Source organism: Oscarella lobularis, chromosome 2, assembly GCF_947507565.1.
Source record: "Oscarella lobularis chromosome 2, ooOscLobu1.1, whole genome shotgun sequence".
In the NCBI taxonomy this organism is placed as follows: Eukaryota; Metazoa; Porifera; class Homoscleromorpha; order Homosclerophorida; family Oscarellidae; genus Oscarella; species Oscarella lobularis.
The window spans coordinates 2063209-2083015 of record NC_089176.1 but is presented as its reverse complement, the minus strand read 5'-3'; the positions used below and the strand labels follow the sequence as shown (position 1 = coordinate 2083015).

Genomic DNA, 19807 nt, shown 5'->3' with positions numbered 1-19807 from the left:
ACAACAAATTTTCCACAATCTGTTCAGCATATAGAAATCAAGCATCTCTACTTGGCTTTAATAGATGATGAACCTCGAGAGCGGGGTCACGGGCGAGACTGCTTAGAGACTTTGCAACGTTAACCGGGACCTTTTGATGGGACAATCACATGACAGGATTTTACGCAGATATTTTACGCGAGTTTTCGCCTTGTGCTTAAAGCTCTGATTCAGCAATCATTGGTCGAGGTGATTTCGTGCATTGGAACGAGCAAGTCAGCAAAAATCGGGGCCTCTTTTAGGAACTCGGCGCATTCTTCATGTCCACGACGCTTAGGAAGCTAAAACTTCTACTATGGAAGAACTACATACTGAAAAAGCGTCAGCCGGTACTCCAGCAATGCAGAAACGTCAACCGGACGCTAGCAACTGTCTCGTTCCCTGTCGCGTAGCTCATCCTCGGCGTCGAGCTCGTCTGGCCTATTCTTCTCATTCTTGTCATCTTGATTCTTCGCAAGCAGCACCCACCGAACAACGATGGACCACGTATGTCGCGTAGAAGGGGACATCCTGTTGTAATTGTGACCACGGACGGATCTTAGTGTTGTGACCGACCCTCAGATACGTGGGATAATTTAATTTAGTTGTATGCCTACACTAAGCTACATGCAGGCAGGCAGGCAGGCAGGCAGGCAGGCAGGCAGGCAGGCAGGCAGGCAGGCAGGCAGGCAGGCAGGCAGGCAGGCAGGCAGGCAGGCAGGCAGGCAGGCAGGCAGGCAGGCAGGCAGGCAGGCAGGCAGGCAGGCAGGCAGGCAGGCAGGCAGGCAGGCAGGCAGGCAGGCAGGCAGGCAGGCAGGCAGGCAGGCAGGCAGGCAGGCAGGCAGGCAGGCAGGCAGGCAGGCAGGCAGGCAGGCAGGCAGGCAGGCAGGCAGGCAGGCAGGCAGGCAGGCAGGCAGGCAGGCAGGCAGGCAGGCAGGCAGGCAGGCAGGCAGGCAGGCAGGCAGGCAGGCAGGCAAGGCTTGTTGTTTACGCAAGCTTTGCATCCACTACTATAAGTAGATTGTTCTCCTTGTGAACGTTTTTGAAAGAGAGCTCATGCCCCACATTTCTTTAGTGAAGCGATAGTGCGTTGTCGTGATCGTTACCGTTGTCTTTCACAGTTTATTATGTTCCTCGGGCATTGCCATCAGCCGGTCTTCTTCCCTTTCTACGGGGCGTCGCGTGTGACCCGCTTGCCGCTTATCATCTTCGGAGTCCTCCTAATGACGGCAGAACGGACTTTCATTCGTTCAATCCTTTTGTTGATGCAATGCTCAGCAATCTGAGTCAATTTCTTGATGCAGATTCTGGGAAGGAAGCAAACGGAACCGAATTTGATCTTCTCAAGTTCGTAGAAACAGTGGAGGAAGTGATAGAAGATGAAGGTGCTCTAAACAATGCTTGGATGGATTATGAGACGACAGGAAACTTGGGAAGACTTGGAAAAACAGTTGGACTTCTAAATAAAGAAAGTCAGTAAATCTCAGTTATTTACCTTCTTTGGCGGTTGTAATTCTCTTTCAACTACAGAAAGAATCAGAGTTGAAAGGCTACTAAAAAATTCGTCCATGTTCTCTTATTTTCTCACCCACCAAATGAATTTCAGTCGCGCTGAAGCTCAAAGTTTTCTCCTGTCGTCTGTTGACTTCGATGCCTTGCAAAACTACTTCCTCATGAGAGGACTGGAGTTGCAGCAATGCATGTTTTCTTCAGATTCTGTTCAGCTGGGGAAATGCCATTACCAGTGGCAACAGGCGTTTGCACCTGACGACGAGACATTGTTTCCTCCAACGTCACTCGCACAGCTTAGAGATCTTCTGAACGGAAAAAAGAAGTTGACGGTAGGCTGTTTACGCGTACATGTATTTTAAGCGTGTGTCCACGTTTCACCTTCTAGTCCGTTCTCTTTACTGGGACGTTTCTAAAAGGACTTGGTTGTGATCACGAGAAATTCAGTCAGGTTTTCCTATCATTGTCGTCTCTAGTAAGCTCCTGTTAATGACGACTTGATGTTGATTTTTACTGTGATTTTGTCTAGACGGACACTGCTAGGTCCTTCTGCAATATGACGATTGACCAGGCGAAAACGTTTACGTCAGAACTCCAGTCACAGTTGAATTATTCAGCACTACCCGAGGCTAGTGACTGCGTGGCATCGTCAAGTCATTTAATTAGTGTTCTTTTTAGGTGAAGATGACGTCAATTAGTAGCGATTCTCCTGCTGAGAGACTTCGTCGTAGTTACGACTACGTGGAACGTCAAGTAAGTAGCTCTTCATTTTCGCGTCTTCTTTGCATGGTTGATATCACCTGAGGCATCTACCGTAAATCCTGACATCTTGCTACGTGTAGTTGCCTTTACTGGCTGAATTCTACGACGCTGTTGATGTGTCTGGTTTTCCTGTGGTTGATGACAGTGCTAACTCAACTGTAGCTTCAGCCTACATTTGTTGGCTGCTATGCGGAAATGAGAGCAAGTCGTGCCAAGAGGGCGTGAATCCATCGGCTCAGGACCTAGGTAGTCAAGGACGAGAAGGGGCTTGCTATTGTTGCATTGTGTGGATATTATTAATAGGCAGAGAAAATAGCATCCGCGTCTTGGACAGGCTGGTTAAGGGTTTCAAAATTCTGTACGCACCGAATACGTCATCGGTTAATGACGTCATTCAAACGGTAGGTTAGACGATCATCTTCGTATGCGATAATCACATTTCTGAGTTTGATTACTTTTAGGCCAATCGCTCTTTCCGCGAGGTGGATCGACTCAAGTTCCTGACGGCTAACGTTCTCAATCTTACCGACTCTTTGAGTAACTCTGTTGCCAGTCTTCATTCTTTGGGATCATTCAATCGGTCTTTACTTTGCTCTTTGCTAAACGGAAACCTGACGTCCCTAAAGAGTCTCAGCGATGAAAAAGGTCTCAGAAAAGCAGCCGCTGGTTTGAAGTACCTTCTTTCGAGTCCCAACTTGAACGCTTCACGCGATTATTGCAACTTTTATGAGCGCATCCGCCAATACGTCAGCAGTGACGATGCATTGGCGAAATTGAAAAGAACTCGCAATGCCGTGGCAGCTGTGCAAAAAGCATTAGAAAGTCTCGATTTGAACATTTGGATGGGATTTCCGGATGAGGACAGCTTAATGACGTATGCCGGCCAGGCGGCACGCAACCAATCTACGGTGTGGGCAGGTAAAAGAAACCCAGTTAATAATACTTTTTACGTATGACGCTTTTGCTTTCGAGGCATTGTCTTTACTAATCTTAGTACGGGCGGAAGAATTGGAAAGCACGCAGTTTACAAAATCAGAATGAATAAAACTCTCGTACAGGAGAAGAATTTTTTGAGAAACTTGTAAGGTTTAGATGTAGCTAGTATTCTACGTCATACCTTGTCTACTTAAAATATGTAGACTCTAATGTGATTTTTTTCTCCAAGGTATTGGCGTGTCGGTCCGGAGAGCCACTTCTGGATGCATCGCTACAAAATATTTGGCTTTGTCTATTTTCAAGACATGATCGATCGAGCCATTTCAAGTCTTGCCGCTAATTTTACTATCACAGCGCCAGGTGTTTATATTCAAGAAATGCCCTATCCGTGTTTCATTCACGACAGGCACTGAATCAATTTTCCTCTACTGTATAAGATCTCTTTCTAAAGCTCGTTTTTTTCTAGGTTTATGACAGCTATTTCCGCCGTTCTGCCTCTTTTCATGGCCTTGGCGTGGATTTTCACCGTCTCAATGATCATCAGAAGTATAGTACACGAAAAGGAAATGCGTTTAAAAGAGGTTGATTTTGAGAGAATTTCTGATGACTTCTTATGGGTTCGTTTGCGTTAGATGATGAAGATAATGGGACTCGGCAGTGTGTCGCTGTGGTTGTCGTGGTTCATATCGAATATGATAATTATGACAGTCATTTCGCTGTTGCTTGCAATGGCTTTGAAGGTCAGAGGGGTAGAAGGCATTCTGTGTTTATGACAGCTAATCATTACACGTATTCATTATTGGCTAAGGCATACTTTCAGATGTTACGCGAAGGCTAGTCAGAAATTTGTTAAAAGTTAGCGTGAGGGTAGTTCATACGTGTTGGTTAGCCTGAAACGCATTTTTGAATATGCGTAGATTTGTAGATAATGTCTTTTGATGTTCTTGCAGTTTGGAGGAGTCATTGTGTTCAGTGACTTCTTTGTTATCTTCCTCTACTTTCTTAACTACGCCTTTGCAACAAATTGTCTTTGGTACGTCCTTTAGGTAGTTCAGATTGAAAAAGTCACTTCCTTTGTTTTTTTATTAAGCTGCCTTATCAGCACTTTTTTCAACAAGGCCAATTTGGCTGCGCTCTGCGGTGGAATGATATACTTGATCACGTTTCTGCCGTATATTGTATACATCGAATACAATACAGACTACGGTTTCTCGCAGAAAGCAGGCTTGGTGGGTTATATTTTAGAGGAGAGAGTGGATTTGTATGTTTGTTTTTGGCTTTAGTCTCTCCTTTCATCCACTGCATTTGGAGGAGCTTCGACGTACGTTGGCCGACTTGAAGAGCAAGGAATAGGCGTTCATTGGAATAACATGAAACAAAGCATTGTAAAGAAGGCTCGGAGTCACTTGAAATCCGTTCGTGATTCTGTCCTTTCGCTCTTTCACGCCAGATTCCGGGAGATTCCTACAACTTCTTGATTGCTAATTTGTTTATTACGTTTGACGGCTTTCTTTACTTCTTTATCGCTTGGTATATTGACCACGTCTTTCCAGGTAAGCACAGGTGACGCGTGCGTTTCTGTAATATCTAATCACCAGATTATGCATTTAGGGCAATACGGCGTTCCGAAGCCGTGGTATTTTCTGTTTTTGAAAACCTACTGGTGTGGTTTTCAAAAGCAGCCCCAAGTTAAGAAATCGAATTTCAATTATGCCAGCCTATCAGGACAAAATGACCGTGACGAAATTAATATTCCCTACGAAGAAGAGCCAAGTGATTCGCCGATTGGTGTCTCAATGCGAAGTCTTTTTAAGGTCGAATATATAATTCAACGGTGGAAAGGGGCTCTATTTGTTTATTTTTTTTATTTGACCCTGGACGCTTCGTTCACTCCTTTCACGACGTTTGAAAGTGAGGTTTGTTGTACATTCTTAATTTATAGGTCTTTGGAAGGAGGAAGCAGAAGCCGGCTATTGATGACTTGACAATGAATTTTTGCGAAGGACACGTAACGTCATTTCTGGGCCCCAATGGAGCCGGGAAAACGACGACGTTGTGAGAAACTATATTTTAGTGACACAGATAGTTGTTTTTTGATGTTTGCATTTAGGTCTATACTAACTGGTTTGTTTCCTGCAACGTCTGGTTCTGTTCGCATACTTGGCATGGATGTTCATACATCAATAGCTGAAATTCGAAAGAGTCTCGGCTATTGCCCTCAGCACAACGTTCTTTTTGACAGGTAATTGATATTATGAGGTCCAAATAAAAACGATAATAAAAAGTATTGCAAGGCTCACTGTAGCTGAGCATCTTAGTTTCTATGCTCAGATGAAGGGAATGAAAGGGAAGAAGAAGGTTTCCGACGAAATTGAACGGTATTTTCATACGCTATAGGCTCTACACAGCAACGAGGCTTTTCTCCTCGTATAAACCACTTTTTCCCATCTTACACTTATTCTCCGGGGACTCCACTCTTTGCTCTCCCAGTTTCCACTCGCAATTATCTAACATTTGACATACTCTATCCCTCCTGTGCCTTGTTTCGTTGATGTGATCCCAACATGGAATGATTCTCATATACCTTGTGCCTCGTAGGTGGATAAGCGATCTTAATTTGTCGGAGAAGAAATCGTCAAGAGTGTCCAATTTGTCTGGCGGAATGAAGCGAAAGCTGTCTATTGCACTGGCCTACATTGGCGACTCACGCGTTGTTATTCTTGACGAACCGACGGCGGGAGTCGATCCAAACGCTCGCCGCGGCATATGGGATCTCATAGCGAAGCACAGGAAGAAGGGTAAATATTTATTGGAGTTGCGGACTAAAGTACGCAGAAACTTGCACATTCTTTTCGCAGACCGAACGGTTATTATATCGACTCATTACATGGACGAAGCTGACGTTCTGGGCGATCGCATAGCAATCATCGCTCGCGGGAAACTTCGCTGCTATGGATCGTCGCTGTATCTCAGACGAAACTTTAGTTGCGGTCACTTGCTGATTCTCATTCGTCAGCCCGATGATTCGTCGGACTGCGGTGTCATCACGCAACTCATACAGTCGTACGTGCCTTCTGCCGAACTCGTTGACGACAGGGGAAGCGAGTTAACCTATGTCTTGCCGACGGACGCAACGCGATCTGGATCGATGTCGCTACTTTTTAGTGAGCTAGATTCGTGCAAAAGAGATTTGGGGATTTCTGAATACGGCGTCTCCGCCTCCCCATTGGAAAAGGTAGGTGTATTGCAGTTGTTCCTATTTTTTGGTCGTTGCCTACGTTGGCTCAAATCATAGTTAGAATTCTTCGTGAGATGATCTGAGAGTGTCCTAGTTATTTACGTACTATATATAGAACGCTAGCTGATCTACAAATTTACTAAAGCTTTGCCTTGTGTATAGGTTTTTCTCAAAGTTACAGAAGAAGATGAAGAACTAGCTGATGAATCTTTGAGCAGTAAGCAGTGTAGGAAACATTGTTTATTGCGGTACTCCTTTCTATTTGCCCTGTTTAGCGCAAGAACGCGCCCGCGCAAGGCGCGCCCCGAAAGACAACGACGTTCAAGAAGACGAAGTCGATTCAGACACGCAGCCGTTCTTTGAAGGTCGGAAAGGCACCGAAATTGTTTATCTTACATTTAAAAATTTGGATTCACAGGTTCTGACGGAGGCGCTGGTACCTGCACTCTTACTGGTGCTTCCCTCTATCGGCAGCAGTTCCGTGCTCTTCTGCTTCGTCACTTTCATCACACGAGACGATACGGTAAAGGCGTTCTGGCTCAAGTCATCTTGCCGGCAGCTTTCATCTCCATCGCGCTCCTCCTTCGACTGTTTGCTCTCCTGCCGCAAAACCACACGCTTGAAATGACGCCGTCACTGTACCCCGGCGCCTACTTCCCATTCAAAAACTTCAACAAAGGCCACGTGGCAGCGGATCGATTGGAGGCAATTCTGGGTCAGCCGTGCGGTCTTGGCGCACATTATCTGGCTCTGAACTCAAGCCGACAAGAACTGGAGTGCGAGATTTATATGTCCTATAATTCTAGTCGGAAAAGGAGCCTCTGGTCGTTGCCCGAAGGATTGGCGCCAATAGAACGATGTCACTGTCATGGCGGGCGGTTTGCCTGTCCCAAAGATGCCGGATATCCGAAGCCACCGACGTTGAGTGCGATGGATTCACAAGTGCTGCAAAATTTAAATGCCAAGGAGAATCTTTCTGGATATTTGATAGAGACAACGAGTCAATACATTTTACACCGGTAAAGACGAATACCTAATGTCGCTTTTCTTAATTATCTCAATTTTCTCTTTGGCTTCAAGGTACGAAGGGGCGAGTTTCGGTCACGAGAATCCTTACGCTCCTTTTCCAATGAAGGCGTCGAATCCGTACGCAGAAGTATTTCGCGGGCTCGCAGTTCGTGACGCTGCCAAAGCGTGGCACAACAACAAAGGCTACCATGCGTTGCCAATTGCCTTGAATATTCTTAATAACGCTCTGCTAAGAAGCCACCTGAATTCAAGTCAAAATCCACTTGAATACGGTCAGATAAAAATCGCTATAGAGTGCAAAGTTTTATTTTTGTAAAGGAATTACGACGTTTAACGAGCCCCTGAAGGAAACAGTTGGCCAGGTGTTTCAAGACGAATTGTGAGTCGTATATCTCATCTACTACACGCTGCCCGTTCTGCGGAGGGTCATTCTTTTCTTTTTACGTTTGTTTAGGGAGTTCGGCTTAGACGCCATTATTGCTATGTGCGTGATCTTCGCTATGGCGTTCATTCCGCCATCTTACATAATGATACTTGTGCGAGAAAGGGCCACTGGAGCCAAGCACCTTCAACTCGTCTCGGGCGTTCACCCAGCTCTTTATTGGCTATCCAATTTCACGTGGAATATGGTATGTCGCACTACTGGCTTTAAGACGACTCCGCGGTTCTAATTCTGATTGCAATTGAATCTAATTTTTCTCTCTGTTTCATAGATAAATTACTTTGCGACTGTGGGTGTATTGATTTTCATTTTTTATGCATTCCACGAAGCCGTCTACGCATCGTCTTCCAATCTTGCAGCCATTACTATTTTGTTGATTTTCTACGGGTACGTCCCGATCGGCAAAGGCGTTGTTTTGTTCTGTATGATCATTACACGTAGATGGGCAACTATTCCTCTCATGTATCCTGCTACGTTTGTATTTGCTGACAGCAGCACAGCTTACGTCGTCATGATGGGCGTCAATCTTCTAGTGGGCCTTGCTACGACAATGGGAACCTTTGCTCTGCAGCTCACTCAAGAACTAAACGACTTGGTATACACGTATGCAACATATTTTAGTGGGATTAGATTTCGAGTTTAGAATACTGGTTCCGGCTATTTGCTCCGCAAAATTTTTCTGATTTTTCCAAACTACTGTCTCGGCCGCGGTTTATTGGATTTGTCATACAACTACTACATTGAGGAAGCTAACGGCGAACTCGATGGATTTGGTGCGTCGGAAAAAACCGTCATCTCTGTCTTCAGTGCATCTCTTTTTTTCTGTAGGACTGGGAATCACTTTGCCTGGAACATTTTCGTTTGGTGCAAATGGAATCGGAAGAAACGTTCTTTCTATGGCTCTTTGCGGCGCTGTGTCGTTCAGCTTAGTTCTTGCGATCGAATTCAAATTTTTCAAATCGAAGTATTGGTCAGGACAACATTAAATAGTCGTTATTGATTAACGTTTTGTTTACAAAGGAAATCAAGCAGACAAGTTTTGTTACCCAACAGTAAAGATCAAGATGACGACGTTGTGAGTGAAAGGCGCAAAGTTGCTCAGAGCTCATCAAGTTCCTTTGCCCTAACACTGAGAGATCTTACAAAGGTACATCATGTATAGGCGGGCGAGAGTCCATGATTCTGCGTCCGCGATTTTTTCTGAGTTTTGACGTGATATGGGACTCTGCACAGGGTTATAGGAGTTGGACTTGCAGCTCGGCTCACCGCATGTGCTGGGTTGTTCGGAATGTTTGTCTAGCTGTGCCGAAAGGAGAGGTAAGGTCCATCAGTATTGACGAGAGATAAAGGAACTTTAGCTTGCCTAGTGTTTTGGTCTGCTTGGCGTCAATGGAGCTGGAAAAACGAGTATATTTAAGATGCTGACTGGAGACATATCAATCACGAGTGGAGAAGCCAGAATTCTCAACTACGAGTACGTTGTACTGCTGTTGATTAGATAGGCTATTTTTTCTAAGAAACTTTTTTAGCGTGGCGACTGATGTTCGTAGCGTTCGCCAGCACATTGGCTATTGTCCTCAATTCGACGCAATCAACGATCTTCTCACTGGCAGAGAGCATTTGGCTCTCTATTCGCGCTTAAAGGGGGTCTCAGAAGCGGAAGTACCAGAGGTAGGCAGAGAAAAGACATTTGATATTCTGTATATGTTCCTCGCCAAGGTAATTCGATGGTGTCTGGAAAAAATGGCTTTGGTTGAGTACAGCGATACTTTGGCTGGCCGATATAGCGGCGGAAATAAGCGAAAACTTTCGACGGCCATTGCTCTTATTGGACAGCCACAAGTCATTTTTCTAGTGCGTTTTTGCCGTACAAAAGACGCGCTTTCTATCGCTTTTATTCTAGGACGAGCCTACAACTGGAATGGATCCCAAAGCAAAGCGTTTCTTTTGGAGTGTGCTGCAAGGCTTGGTGCGAGAAGGAAGGTCGATTGTACTAACGTCACACAGGCAATTTTGCACTGATTTTGTCCAGTAGACGACGCTAATTTTCTTCCTATTGTTTTTAGTATGGAAGAATGCGAAGCGCTCTGCACTCGTCTTGCTGTGATGGTTAACGGAGAGTTTTGCTGTTTGGGCAGCGTTCAACACATAAAATCAAAGTACGCGTGCGTGGGCTTCGCGGAGGCCTTGTGAACTTTTTTTTAATTAATGAACGTCAAGGTTCGGAGACGGGTACACCGTATTGTTACGCGTGTCTGGTCGCAAACCGAATTTGGATCCCGCACAACAGTTTTTCGAAGACCGATATGCAAATGCTGAACTTAAGGTATATTGATCCGTAGTTGTTATGGTAATTCGGAAAACGCCATTCGTTTTTGGAAAGCTTATTTCTGTTTTCCGACGACCTTTCGGAACTTTAGCTCATGGTGTAGAAAGGCCTGTCTTCGTTAGGAAGAATCCAGTAAAGTCCTTTTTCCCAAGGCGCCCAATACGCTTTGTCTATGCAACGAAGTGACAGCGCTAGTATACCAGTTCGAGTTAAACGCTCATTTTTACACCCAAAATAGCGTACGCGCTCTTTTTTGAAGCGTAGTTCATAGGGTCACACATGTCCGAATGCATAGTGTCATAGTCATCAGTGACGTACCCTGGACCCCGTGTCGTCTACGTTTAGTTAGTAGTCGGCTGTCGCAGTTTTAGTATACATTTTTATTCGTGTATGTAAGTAAAGCGGCTATTTATATGTCTTAACATGGTTATAGTGACATGTAAATTCTCTAAGTATAGCGTTATGTTTCTGACAGGACATGCATTACAACATGCTTGAATATCAGTTACCGAAAGCGGACGTTTCACTTGCATCGATCTTCGACGACTTAGATCGCCATCGCGAGCAACTTTTACTTGAGGACTATTCCGTGTCTCAGACGACAATGGATCAGGCAAGTATCTTGTACAAACACAGGCAATGCAATTTCTCAGCGTTTGTTGTTTGTAACCAGATATTCATTCGTTTTGCTAGTCAGCAGGGAAGCGAAAAGAAAAGATCTTTTCCCTCCGTTGAACTAAAAGTCGCCTTTGACGCAGGGCAACAAACTGTTGATTTTATTGCCGAATCGAGCAATTCGGAATTAATATAATTTGCCTTAGATCGTATTACAGCGTTTTAGCCTTGCGTGGCCTCTACGGTACACAAGCTGATACGTTTTCCTTAGCCAACGCTTTATGGTAAGCCATAGTGAAGATATAGACTAAACTCTGCTGAGGAGCTAAATTTTTTAGTTTGTAAATGACTTGACGCGCGATGTCCCGGGTGTGTCTTTGTTCACTCGCTAACGTGCTTTAGAAAGAACTCATCTCTTCTCTGTCCAGGGACAAATAAGAGTCGAAGAGGGTCGTCGACTCGTCGGTACCGTAGAGCAGCTGTCGAAGAAATCTTTCCTCCAAAGTGCGCTCGGAGTCTCTCTGGTGAGCATGCGGAGCTTGTGACGCGAGCAGCGCTTTCTCTCTCCTCGTGGCCCAGCCCCCATGTAGCATGCAGACTCTCTAAGTCTAGTTCTGCTTTGCAGCACGCCCGCTCGATTCGGAACGCAAGGGAAGCAAGGGAAGGCGTGTTCGTCCGAGAAAGACGCGTTCGTCAAGTGACGCGTCGCGTCAAGCTCCTGGTTCGACGAGAAAGCACTAGAAGAACGATTTCCTGCAGAGAAAAAGCACTCATCGTTGCTGAGAGTGTTGCTGGAGGCAGTGGGGCCCCTTTTCACTCAAAGCTGCATAACTAACGAACTAATTCCTTGGTGTCAACGCCACCAGTTCTCTTTCTTTTTTCAAGGTAATTGGTAGAGATCCCCGCGTCAAATGTTTTGTCGTGTAGTCGTTCCCCCCAATCCGACGAGGCAGACGCAGCCATCCCTCTGGGCCGAGAGCGAAAAGAGGCCGCACCTCTGCCGGGGCGATAGAGCGGCCCTACTCTTGGTGGTATGAGTGATAACTACCATCCCCCACTTGGGCAAGACGCTGTGGGCAAAATCGCGGTCCTCCCGGGTCTTGGGTTAATGACTCCCCCAGTGCCCCGGTGGCGAGGGTACCCCCTTTGGGCCTTAAAGGGGTATACTGAAGGCCTTAACCTGCGGGATGATTGGGTGATCCCACCTCCTTGGGGGCTGGAGGTTAACTCGTCTAATTCGCCCTCCTCCTTGCGGCTTGGGTGATAGTCGCCCTGGGGACATGGGAATATGTCTCACCCTTTGGACCCGGGGGGAAGTTGAGTCCCTCTTACTCCCCTCAATGGGAGTGAGATGAGAAGAGGACAAGGAGCGCCTAAGAAGACGCCGAGGACAGCGGACAAGGAGCGCCGGGCTCATCTCCTCCTCATTGGAGGGGGAGGTAGGTGAAGCTTGTCTCCTTCGAACGGGGGAGACGAGCAACGCGGGGAGGAGAAGCATTGGCTTTCCTTTTCCGCGTAAAAAGGCAAAACGTTTTAATTTTTACATCCGGGACTTTAATGAATAAAAATTTTCCGCATCGTTCTCTACTTTCGTCTCGCAGTCCAACATACCGTCATGCGCGCGCGAGTGGAAGGTCAGTTCTTGATGCGCTACGCGAAGTACAAGGTAGCTCACGCGAGACTGGTTTCAGGGGCTTTTGAGTTTGCAAAAGCCCCCACAAGCGTGCGTATTATGCGCCTAAGCTATACTATTATACGCCTACTAATAAGCTATACTATAAAAAATAAAAAGACGACTGCATTGTCTTTCTCTTCATTTCACTTTTCGCCTTGGCAGTTGCGCACCAAAATAAAGCGGTGTTGAGAAAAGATGCAAAGATCGTGGGCAAATTTTCCGCGTGTTTTCAGCTCACACTAGAATGCAAACGCAAAAGAGAATTAACGCGTGAGCATCTCGCTGCGCTGCTGCAGTCATCTATGCACGAAAAGAGCTCAGTGAGAGGCGAACGACGTCAAAAGGTGCTACGCGAATAGGGATAAAAGATCCTCACCAAGTACGCAATGTTTTTTCATTTGCTTGACATGCGGGGCCGAAGAACGCTGCATGACAATGACTCCAGGGAACTCTTTAGCTGAAAAATCCTAAAAAGGATTGCCTGAACCTAGAGCCACAAAACGGCATAAATAAATAAGTAAATAAACAAAACATCAAACTGCAAATCATGGGTCCATGTCACTGTGTCCATCCCAATAGACCCAGTGCTAATAAGCAAAGGCGTACAGTAGAGACAAGACGAGACGAGACTAAGTTTAGGTTACTTGAAAGGGCAACTGTTTGTATAGGAACGAAAAAAAATTATAAGCCTAATAACATCCCAACTCGATTTATTGATGATGTCATTTATCAATAAATCGGGTTACAGCGCGTCCAAAATACAGCATTATCGACGTACAGGTAAAACGGAAAGAGGAATTACTTCATTAATTGCGGCATTTGAAGAGGAGCTTGATGAGCCATTTTTAACGTGACACTAAAATAACTTACTGATAATGACACGAGAATCTTCCCTGAACTAAATTCTGTTGGAACAAAAGTTTTTCTTCACTATTCGGCCTGTTCTTACACGAAGAATGTACGCGCGTGTACATATAAACGCCGGTCACGTCATCGGCGGCGAAGTAAACGTTGGGGAGCCCACTTCTTGTTTCGGTTCCGGCGCCGTTACGGCGCCCACGCCTGCAATATACGCGATAGGAAAAGCAATATAGAACGCGTCGCCAGTGCATCTCCAAACTGACCTGGCTACGCGCAAGCAAGAAGAGAAAAAAGGCGACCGCGCGCAATCGATGCTCCCGTCACTGCACACAGTGCACAAATACTTTGAAATCCTCCTTCTGCACACAGGAACGATGTCATGGCTCATTAGCTCTTTCTCTTAAACACTAGGTAAAAGACTGAAGTGATATTTTCTATAGTGCAATGCGGCTTCCACGTGCGCCGATAGTGCATCTACACAAACGCTCATCAAGTACACTCTATCAAGCACAGCAACAAACCACTACCACTTCACTTACTACTCAAAACGAGTTCAGGAGCACTCTAAGAGCACAATTGGCAGCACATGGTCTTAAACGTGGAAGATCTACAAAAGGACAGTGGCATAATGGCGCAAGCCAAGTGGTCCACGCAATCTATGGTAAATCCAAAACAGTTGGTTAGATTTTGCAGGGATGAAAGCATTCCAACCTGGTTGAGGCGTCGTCGTCGTCGGCGGAAGCGTCGTCGTCGGCGGAGGCGTCGTCGTCTTCGGACAAGTTAACGGCGCAAGAGTTGTTGCAGGGTCCTGGCAGTACTTGATTGTTATAGTTGGTATTGAGGCAGACTGCATTTTTTCCTTGACAGACATCTAGTAACGTAGATTGAATCAGCATCATCAATCATCAGTCCTGGCGCATAGGCCGAGACTACAAGTTGCAGACCTGTATTACGATCTCTTGGTCTGTTATGCCTGCAGCGGAAATTTTGAATTTGCGATTACTTTTCCGCTCAAAGGATATCTCGACGTCGAATGCTGTAGCAGATCCAGACGATTGTCTACGAAACCAATCAGAAGAAAATCCAAGTTCCCCCGAAGTAGATTTCCAAACTAGGACGTTGTGTCCAATTATTTCGAAGATGTGTAGCATATCGGCTTACGTATTACTACTGAGGTTCCCATGGATTTCGCTGACTTGGCAGTTACAACCAGCTGTTGACTTTTCCTGCCTATGAAGTTGACTGCGTAGATTCCTCGGCGGCGAGAATTTGTCATGACATGCTCGCTGGCAACTTTAAGTCCGCACTCAGGATCACGTGGACGCTTGTCAATGAACAAGCCATTGCATTTGACAAACTAACGAGGAGACACGTGTATAGAAAAAAACAGATACCTTCTAAGCTACTAACTTTGCATTGGCCTTTGAAACAGAAATTTTGCTGGCTAAATGAACACCTTGTCCCGTCAGCTGAGGTGATGGGTTTTCGATCACCCAAACAGATAATTTTACAATTTCTAAGGTCTAAAAATCGCGATTAAGCGTTTTGCGTGCTAGCTAGCGTCGCAGTCAGCAGATTCACCTGCTCGATTGTAGTCTCGGACTGCTCCAGAATCATTGCCATAGGCTGCCTTACACTGATGACTGAACGCGTTAGCAGAACACGGCTACAGCAAGATTAAAACAATTAGAAACGTGTGCATTGTGTACTGAGAGTACCTTTCCACTGTGGAGGCAATATCGAACAGCAGATCCTTCACAGTTAGCGCTATTAAAGACGATTCAGAGAGCAAAGGCTTGGCGGAAAAGCTCACTTGCTGCAATTTCTCCTCTCCTTTGCAACGTAACGTCCGCACGTCGCCGCTGGCGAGGAAGACGGCGTCCATTCAGACCACTGACCCAAACACGGCGGACGGCACGGTCTCTCAGACGCCGGACGGTCAGCCGCCGTGCAAAACGACCTGACCAGATTACGGGTAGATCCCTTCTGACGACAGTGAACGAAGCGCCTTTGCACGCCTTCACACGTCGCTGAACACGACGACCAGGCAAGTGGAACCCAAACGCGCTCCGGGCAGGGCACGTCGCTGTTGCACGAGACGATTTCGTTCAACAGAGGTGCCGAACTGCCGCAGAACGAAGGCCTCATGAGTATTCCACTAGGCTTTATTGGCGAATAACACTCGCTGCCCACCTGACGTCGGCCTGAATAAAAATGGCATCACCTGAGCAATTGGGATCGATAGAGACTGATACCTCCTCAGCATGCTTCGCTGCATTTCGTTTGATTGCGTCGCCATAGGTAGATTTGATTGAGACGCTCGTCATTGAGCCGATCATTTCGGTTAGTCGCGGTGCAATACGTATACCTGCCAACTAAGAACGAGCCGGATCCCTAAAGGAGAGCGACTATAAAACCCCACGAACTCTTCCTTTCCTGGTGTACCCTAATGACGAGCCTGTCTTCAAGCTTATCCCGAATGGAGATTGTTTGTTCGCTGTTCTCTTTTTTGTAGCGTATCTCTGATCCGGCTGCATTTATTGTAACGAAAGCGTACGAATCTCTCGAGTGCTCGCTTGATCGGAAAACTGTCGTTGGTACCTCAGGAAGGTCAACCAGAATCTCTATAAGAAACAAGTCTAAGCCGTGCGCAAGTCAATCAGCGCGGTAAAGACAGACCAAAATCAGCTCGATTTGATACTACGATGTCAATCAGGCTCGTGCCAGGAGAGAACCGGAGCTCTGAGTGAGCGGAATTGGTTGATTTATTCTGCTCTGCCGGCACACCTCACCTCGACTTCGTAGCCGACGAGAAACAACTGTACAAGACCTATTCAATCCTCCGCATACGCCGCAGGCGTCGAAGACCAGTTCGGATCGCCACTTATTGTCGCAGCCAAACGGCTTCGCAGAAAAAAAAAAACACAACTCATCAGAGAACCGACTAATTTTCAAATGGCACCCATACTTCACATCGTCCCGAGACGCATCGATCGCTGCCGCCTTCGCGACACAGCGCGCCGTTCAGAACCGTCGACGCCAACTTCATCATTTTCTTCGTCTGCTGATCGTAGCACCAATTCTCGCAAGGATTTGATTCTAAAGACGGACGACGCGCTGAAACCGACCGGGCGAGCAAACGAATCGACACGACCCACTTCTGTAATAGACGAGCCAAGGATTTCCCCTTTCATCCCTGTGCTTGGAGCACGCTTCTCTCCGCACGTCAGCTCCGTAAGAGCACGGCTAGCGCGGATCTTTTTACGGACCAATTGCCAACGAAGAGAGTATGCTCTACCTTCGCATTGCACACTTCATACACAACGGAGTCTCCTTCGCAGCAATCTCCGCTAATTGAGCGTGTCACTCTCTTTTAAATTAATTTTATCGCTACCTACTTGCATCGACGCGTTCGCTGGCGAACTCCACCGCCACAGCTCCTCGAGCAATATCCGTATGATGACCACTTACCCCAGTCATTTGAGGAGGACTGAGGCACAGTCGTCGCAAGCACACACTTGCCACGAGAGCACACCTAAACCCAATTCCACAGCTTAGAAGATCCTAAATAAAGCCATTTTCTTTATATACTTTATTCTGACCACAGAAAGTGCCATCAACGGGTGGTATGTAAATCGTCGTGCATAACCTGGTTCTGCTCTCGTAACACCACAAGTGCCGGCACGGTTCCTACAGATCGGAGAGAAGGATAAATGACAGAGACGATGGACGTGTTGCGCCATACGCGTCTAGCCCAGGAATAAGGACAAAATGTCCCATTCGTCTCGTTTCTCTGAAACGAGCACTGTTTGTCGAGATCGTATATTTGTCCAGGTTTAGCCGAGGGAAGTTTGAGCGAAGCCCGAGGCGCGTTGCTAAGACAGTATACGTTCCTTTGCAATCTGAACAAAAATCAATCTCTCCTCGGGGCCTCGCCAATTTCATGAATAATTCTACTCAAAGAACTCCTTCACGTAACGTTTGCTGCATTGCGACCATTGATATATCTTGTCCCCGCCCGACACAGTCGGTGCCATAAGATGCTGATCCTCGGCGCTACATCGATTGCCGTTTCCGTCGTGACGAGCGCTAAAGCTAATCAAACGAAACATCCAAGCATCATCAGAACATCGTCTCTCTTTCGCTCACAGAAGACCGAAAAGTTGGGCAAGAACATATCCACTGCGCATCCCAGTGTCACTGATGACCTGACAGCTATGTCTCGGACTGCAGATTGATCCCAGATAGGCGCGACCGAGTTCTCCGCACGTGTCCTTATCCTTGCATATCTCATGGCTAAAAATAATTAATAAATATCCAATTTTACCCGTGATGCTATGAGTACCCGGTCAGATAAATAGCAGAATCATGGTTGGGATACGGACGTTGCAGACGTGCTCTGCAGAAATCTTCGAGAAGAACAGTGGAAATGGACGAAAACGTAAACCCGAAGCGTTTCTAAGAAAGAAAGAAAGAAAGACGTGTCCACAAACGCGGAGTAGAACTGCTCAATTACGGGAGGCGGTTCCCAGAAATCCAACTGGACGACGACAAACGTGATGTCGTATCCTACGGCCTCATTTGCATATAGAATGTTCGCCTAGAATATGAACGAACGAACTGGTCAAACAATCTATCGACAAACAAAATGCCACTTACAAGGTTGATCAACGTCAGAATATACTGACTCACAGCCGTACGAGATTTTAGACCCAATCTTTTGAGTCTCGCATGGAACACCGCATCGACTACAATCCACGTTTCGACAAAGAACTTGCGACGTTCGTTTTTGCACGACGATGCTCTCCTTTGACGAGAGTGGCTATCATGATGCGGACCAGAGTCACCTGTACAAAAGCGCATTCACTGTTTACGCCAAATTGAACAGAGGGAGTTCATTTCGACAAATGGACCGCTAAAAAGCGAGTAGCGTAAACCGGGGACTTTTAGCCTAAACATTCAATCGGTACCAAAAGCACCGCAAAGAAAAGGGTCGCCGAAGCGCCAGTCTATTTCTGTGTCCCCCAGAAAAAAAGCGCACGCGTACCTGGGGAATGCACGTGGCCAAAAACTAGTTCCTCGTTCGTCTCCTCACCGATTGATCTCCGATAGACGACGTGCGGATGCCCGGGACCGTCGAGCCCGGCGGCGGTGACCGCCGAAGGTTCCACCCACAATTGAGTGTCGCCGACAAGGATCAGTCCCGTCTACGTTTCGCGATTACAATCGAATGCCGCGCCGTTTTATCAATCAACTACCATATTTCCGTCGCAGAAGCTCAATGCTGCGGTGCCTTGAATGTCACTGCTATTAGAAACGAAAACAGAGCCGCGCATATGACATTCCGTCATCTCGGTGTGGTTCACGGCGACGCTGTCGTCGTCGTCGTCGTTATCGGTCCTTGTTTGTATGCGCGCTGACGGTGATAGAATGTCGCGACTGGGGAACAATTCCATGCTATAGATCTCGCCGTGGGTACGCAGCGCGTATATGAGCGGCGCGCTCGCGTCCTCGTGCGGCGCGAGTGCAGGCGGATAAAGATTGCGAGCGAGGGAATCGCCATTCGGCGATAGGCGCTCGGGAAAGGCGGCGTCGAGAAGCGCTACGTACGTAGGTAAACAAACGAATTAATGCCGTAAAATTCGGTAGAAAAATGCTGTCGATCACGCGTTACTGCACGTACCAGTTCTGTCTTTTTCGAGCCAAGCGAGATGAACGGCCTGTGCGTATGCAGTGCGTGAGAAAGAAGAAACGTTAATTGTGGGACTCTTGTGAAAGGTGACCTTTAAGTCTGGGCTTGGGATGCGTTCGTTAGCTCTCGCTGTTCCGAAGCTGACGATCAAAACGAAAAACGACGCCACTCGCACCATGCCAAACGGTTGAACGGTGGCAAAGTAATGGGGGGAGTGGCGTAGATCAGTGGTTGGTATCATTGCTCACACGGGAGACGGGGCGGACGCATTGCGCGGGACACCTTAGTAGGTACAGTACACCTCATATTGTGAGAAGGCGTTTCAAAGTGCGCTTTTCTATGAGAAGCGTCACCTTTCCGTCGAATACGCAAATTATGTTGTCCAGTCCTTTGAAATGGAGCTCTCTAAATTCCAGTATTTCAAATTTAAAAATCAAATTTAATTAATCATGTATTGTTTACGTATTGGTTTTAGTGACATTGTTGAGAAGAGCTGACCGTCACGTGAAACAGAGTGAAAACTAACCCAACAAGAACGCCTGCCAGTGCATCTCTAAACTGGTCTTCGACTTGCTGTGCAAGCAAGAAAAGGCGACAATTTCGATCGATTCTACCAAGGCCCCGATCAAGCACACTTCGTTTTCTTTAGCTAAAGACATGCCTTACCTTCGCCGAGATCCAGCGATTGACGATGAGTTGCT

The 19807-nt window shown here is 46.7% G+C and overlaps 2 protein-coding genes and 1 long non-coding RNA gene across 11 annotated transcripts; 2 read left to right on the top strand and 1 right to left on the bottom strand.

Moving 5' to 3' along the window:
* The first annotated feature begins 163 nt into the window (after positions 1 to 163).
* Positions 164 to 11232, top strand: LOC136200213 (phospholipid-transporting ATPase ABCA1-like). Of its 2 annotated transcripts, XM_065990563.1 has the most exons (45): positions 164 to 228; positions 282 to 368; positions 432 to 525; positions 1140 to 1490; positions 1549 to 1859; positions 1916 to 2002; positions 2057 to 2155; positions 2206 to 2280; positions 2370 to 2535; positions 2593 to 2690; positions 2751 to 3207; positions 3262 to 3370; positions 3455 to 3631; positions 3692 to 3806; positions 3858 to 3965; positions 4176 to 4258; positions 4316 to 4454; positions 4509 to 4610; positions 4676 to 4778; positions 4837 to 5039; positions 5168 to 5280; positions 5336 to 5467; positions 5520 to 5603; positions 5824 to 6023; positions 6084 to 6460; positions 6626 to 6689; positions 6739 to 6828; positions 6882 to 7482; positions 7544 to 7764; positions 7811 to 7871; positions 7947 to 8121; positions 8206 to 8321; positions 8376 to 8529; positions 8578 to 8707; positions 8763 to 8898; positions 8955 to 9081; positions 9168 to 9251; positions 9302 to 9408; positions 9464 to 9605; positions 9654 to 9788; positions 9838 to 9941; positions 10001 to 10093; positions 10155 to 10260; positions 10739 to 10876; positions 10937 to 11232. In XM_065990563.1, exons 2-45 carry the CDS (start codon positions 300 to 302, stop codon positions 11072 to 11074), a joined length of 6774 nt encoding a protein of 2257 aa, XP_065846635.1. In that variant the 5' UTR covers positions 164 to 228; positions 282 to 299; the 3' UTR covers positions 11075 to 11232. The 2 variants fall into 2 exon arrangements, with proteins under 2 accessions (XP_065846635.1, XP_065846636.1); XM_065990564.1 differs by lacking the exon at positions 164 to 228 and having other exon boundaries at positions 246 to 368; positions 6626 to 6680.
* Positions 11233 to 11347: 115 nt separating this feature from the next.
* Positions 11348 to 12460, top strand: LOC136183807 (uncharacterized). Its single transcript, XR_010669244.1, has 2 exons — positions 11348 to 11402; positions 11504 to 12460. It is a non-coding gene; the product is annotated as an uncharacterized lncRNA (long non-coding RNA).
* On the bottom strand, positions 12410 to 19790 carry LOC136183802 (A disintegrin and metalloproteinase with thrombospondin motifs 18-like). Of its 8 annotated transcripts, none has more exons than XM_065970568.1 (30): positions 19773 to 19790; positions 19569 to 19716; positions 19098 to 19511; positions 18673 to 19016; positions 18462 to 18621; positions 18074 to 18261; positions 17931 to 18014; positions 17760 to 17872; positions 17564 to 17710; positions 17372 to 17509; positions 17160 to 17316; positions 17006 to 17104; positions 16813 to 16949; positions 16713 to 16764; positions 16573 to 16660; positions 16383 to 16513; positions 16207 to 16318; positions 16094 to 16156; positions 15860 to 16038; positions 15670 to 15808; positions 15228 to 15618; positions 15133 to 15181; positions 14996 to 15080; positions 14825 to 14937; positions 14576 to 14771; positions 14359 to 14525; positions 14126 to 14285; positions 13356 to 14070; positions 12930 to 13040; positions 12410 to 12853 (listed from the first exon to the last, which is right to left on the bottom strand). In XM_065970568.1, exons 3-20 carry the CDS (start codon positions 19345 to 19347, stop codon positions 15674 to 15676), a joined length of 2577 nt encoding a protein of 858 aa, XP_065826640.1. In that variant the 5' UTR covers positions 19348 to 19511; positions 19569 to 19716; positions 19773 to 19790; the 3' UTR covers positions 12410 to 12853; positions 12930 to 13040; positions 13356 to 14070; positions 14126 to 14285; positions 14359 to 14525; positions 14576 to 14771; positions 14825 to 14937; positions 14996 to 15080; positions 15133 to 15181; positions 15228 to 15618; positions 15670 to 15673. The 8 variants fall into 8 exon arrangements, with proteins under 8 accessions (XP_065826640.1, XP_065826642.1, XP_065826643.1 ...); XM_065970570.1 differs by lacking the exon at positions 19773 to 19790 and having other exon boundaries at positions 13356 to 13451; positions 13503 to 14070; positions 19569 to 19767; XM_065970571.1 differs by lacking the exon at positions 19773 to 19790 and having other exon boundaries at positions 13356 to 13615; positions 13658 to 14070; positions 19569 to 19767.
* Between the last annotated feature and the right edge of the window lie 17 nt (positions 19791 to 19807).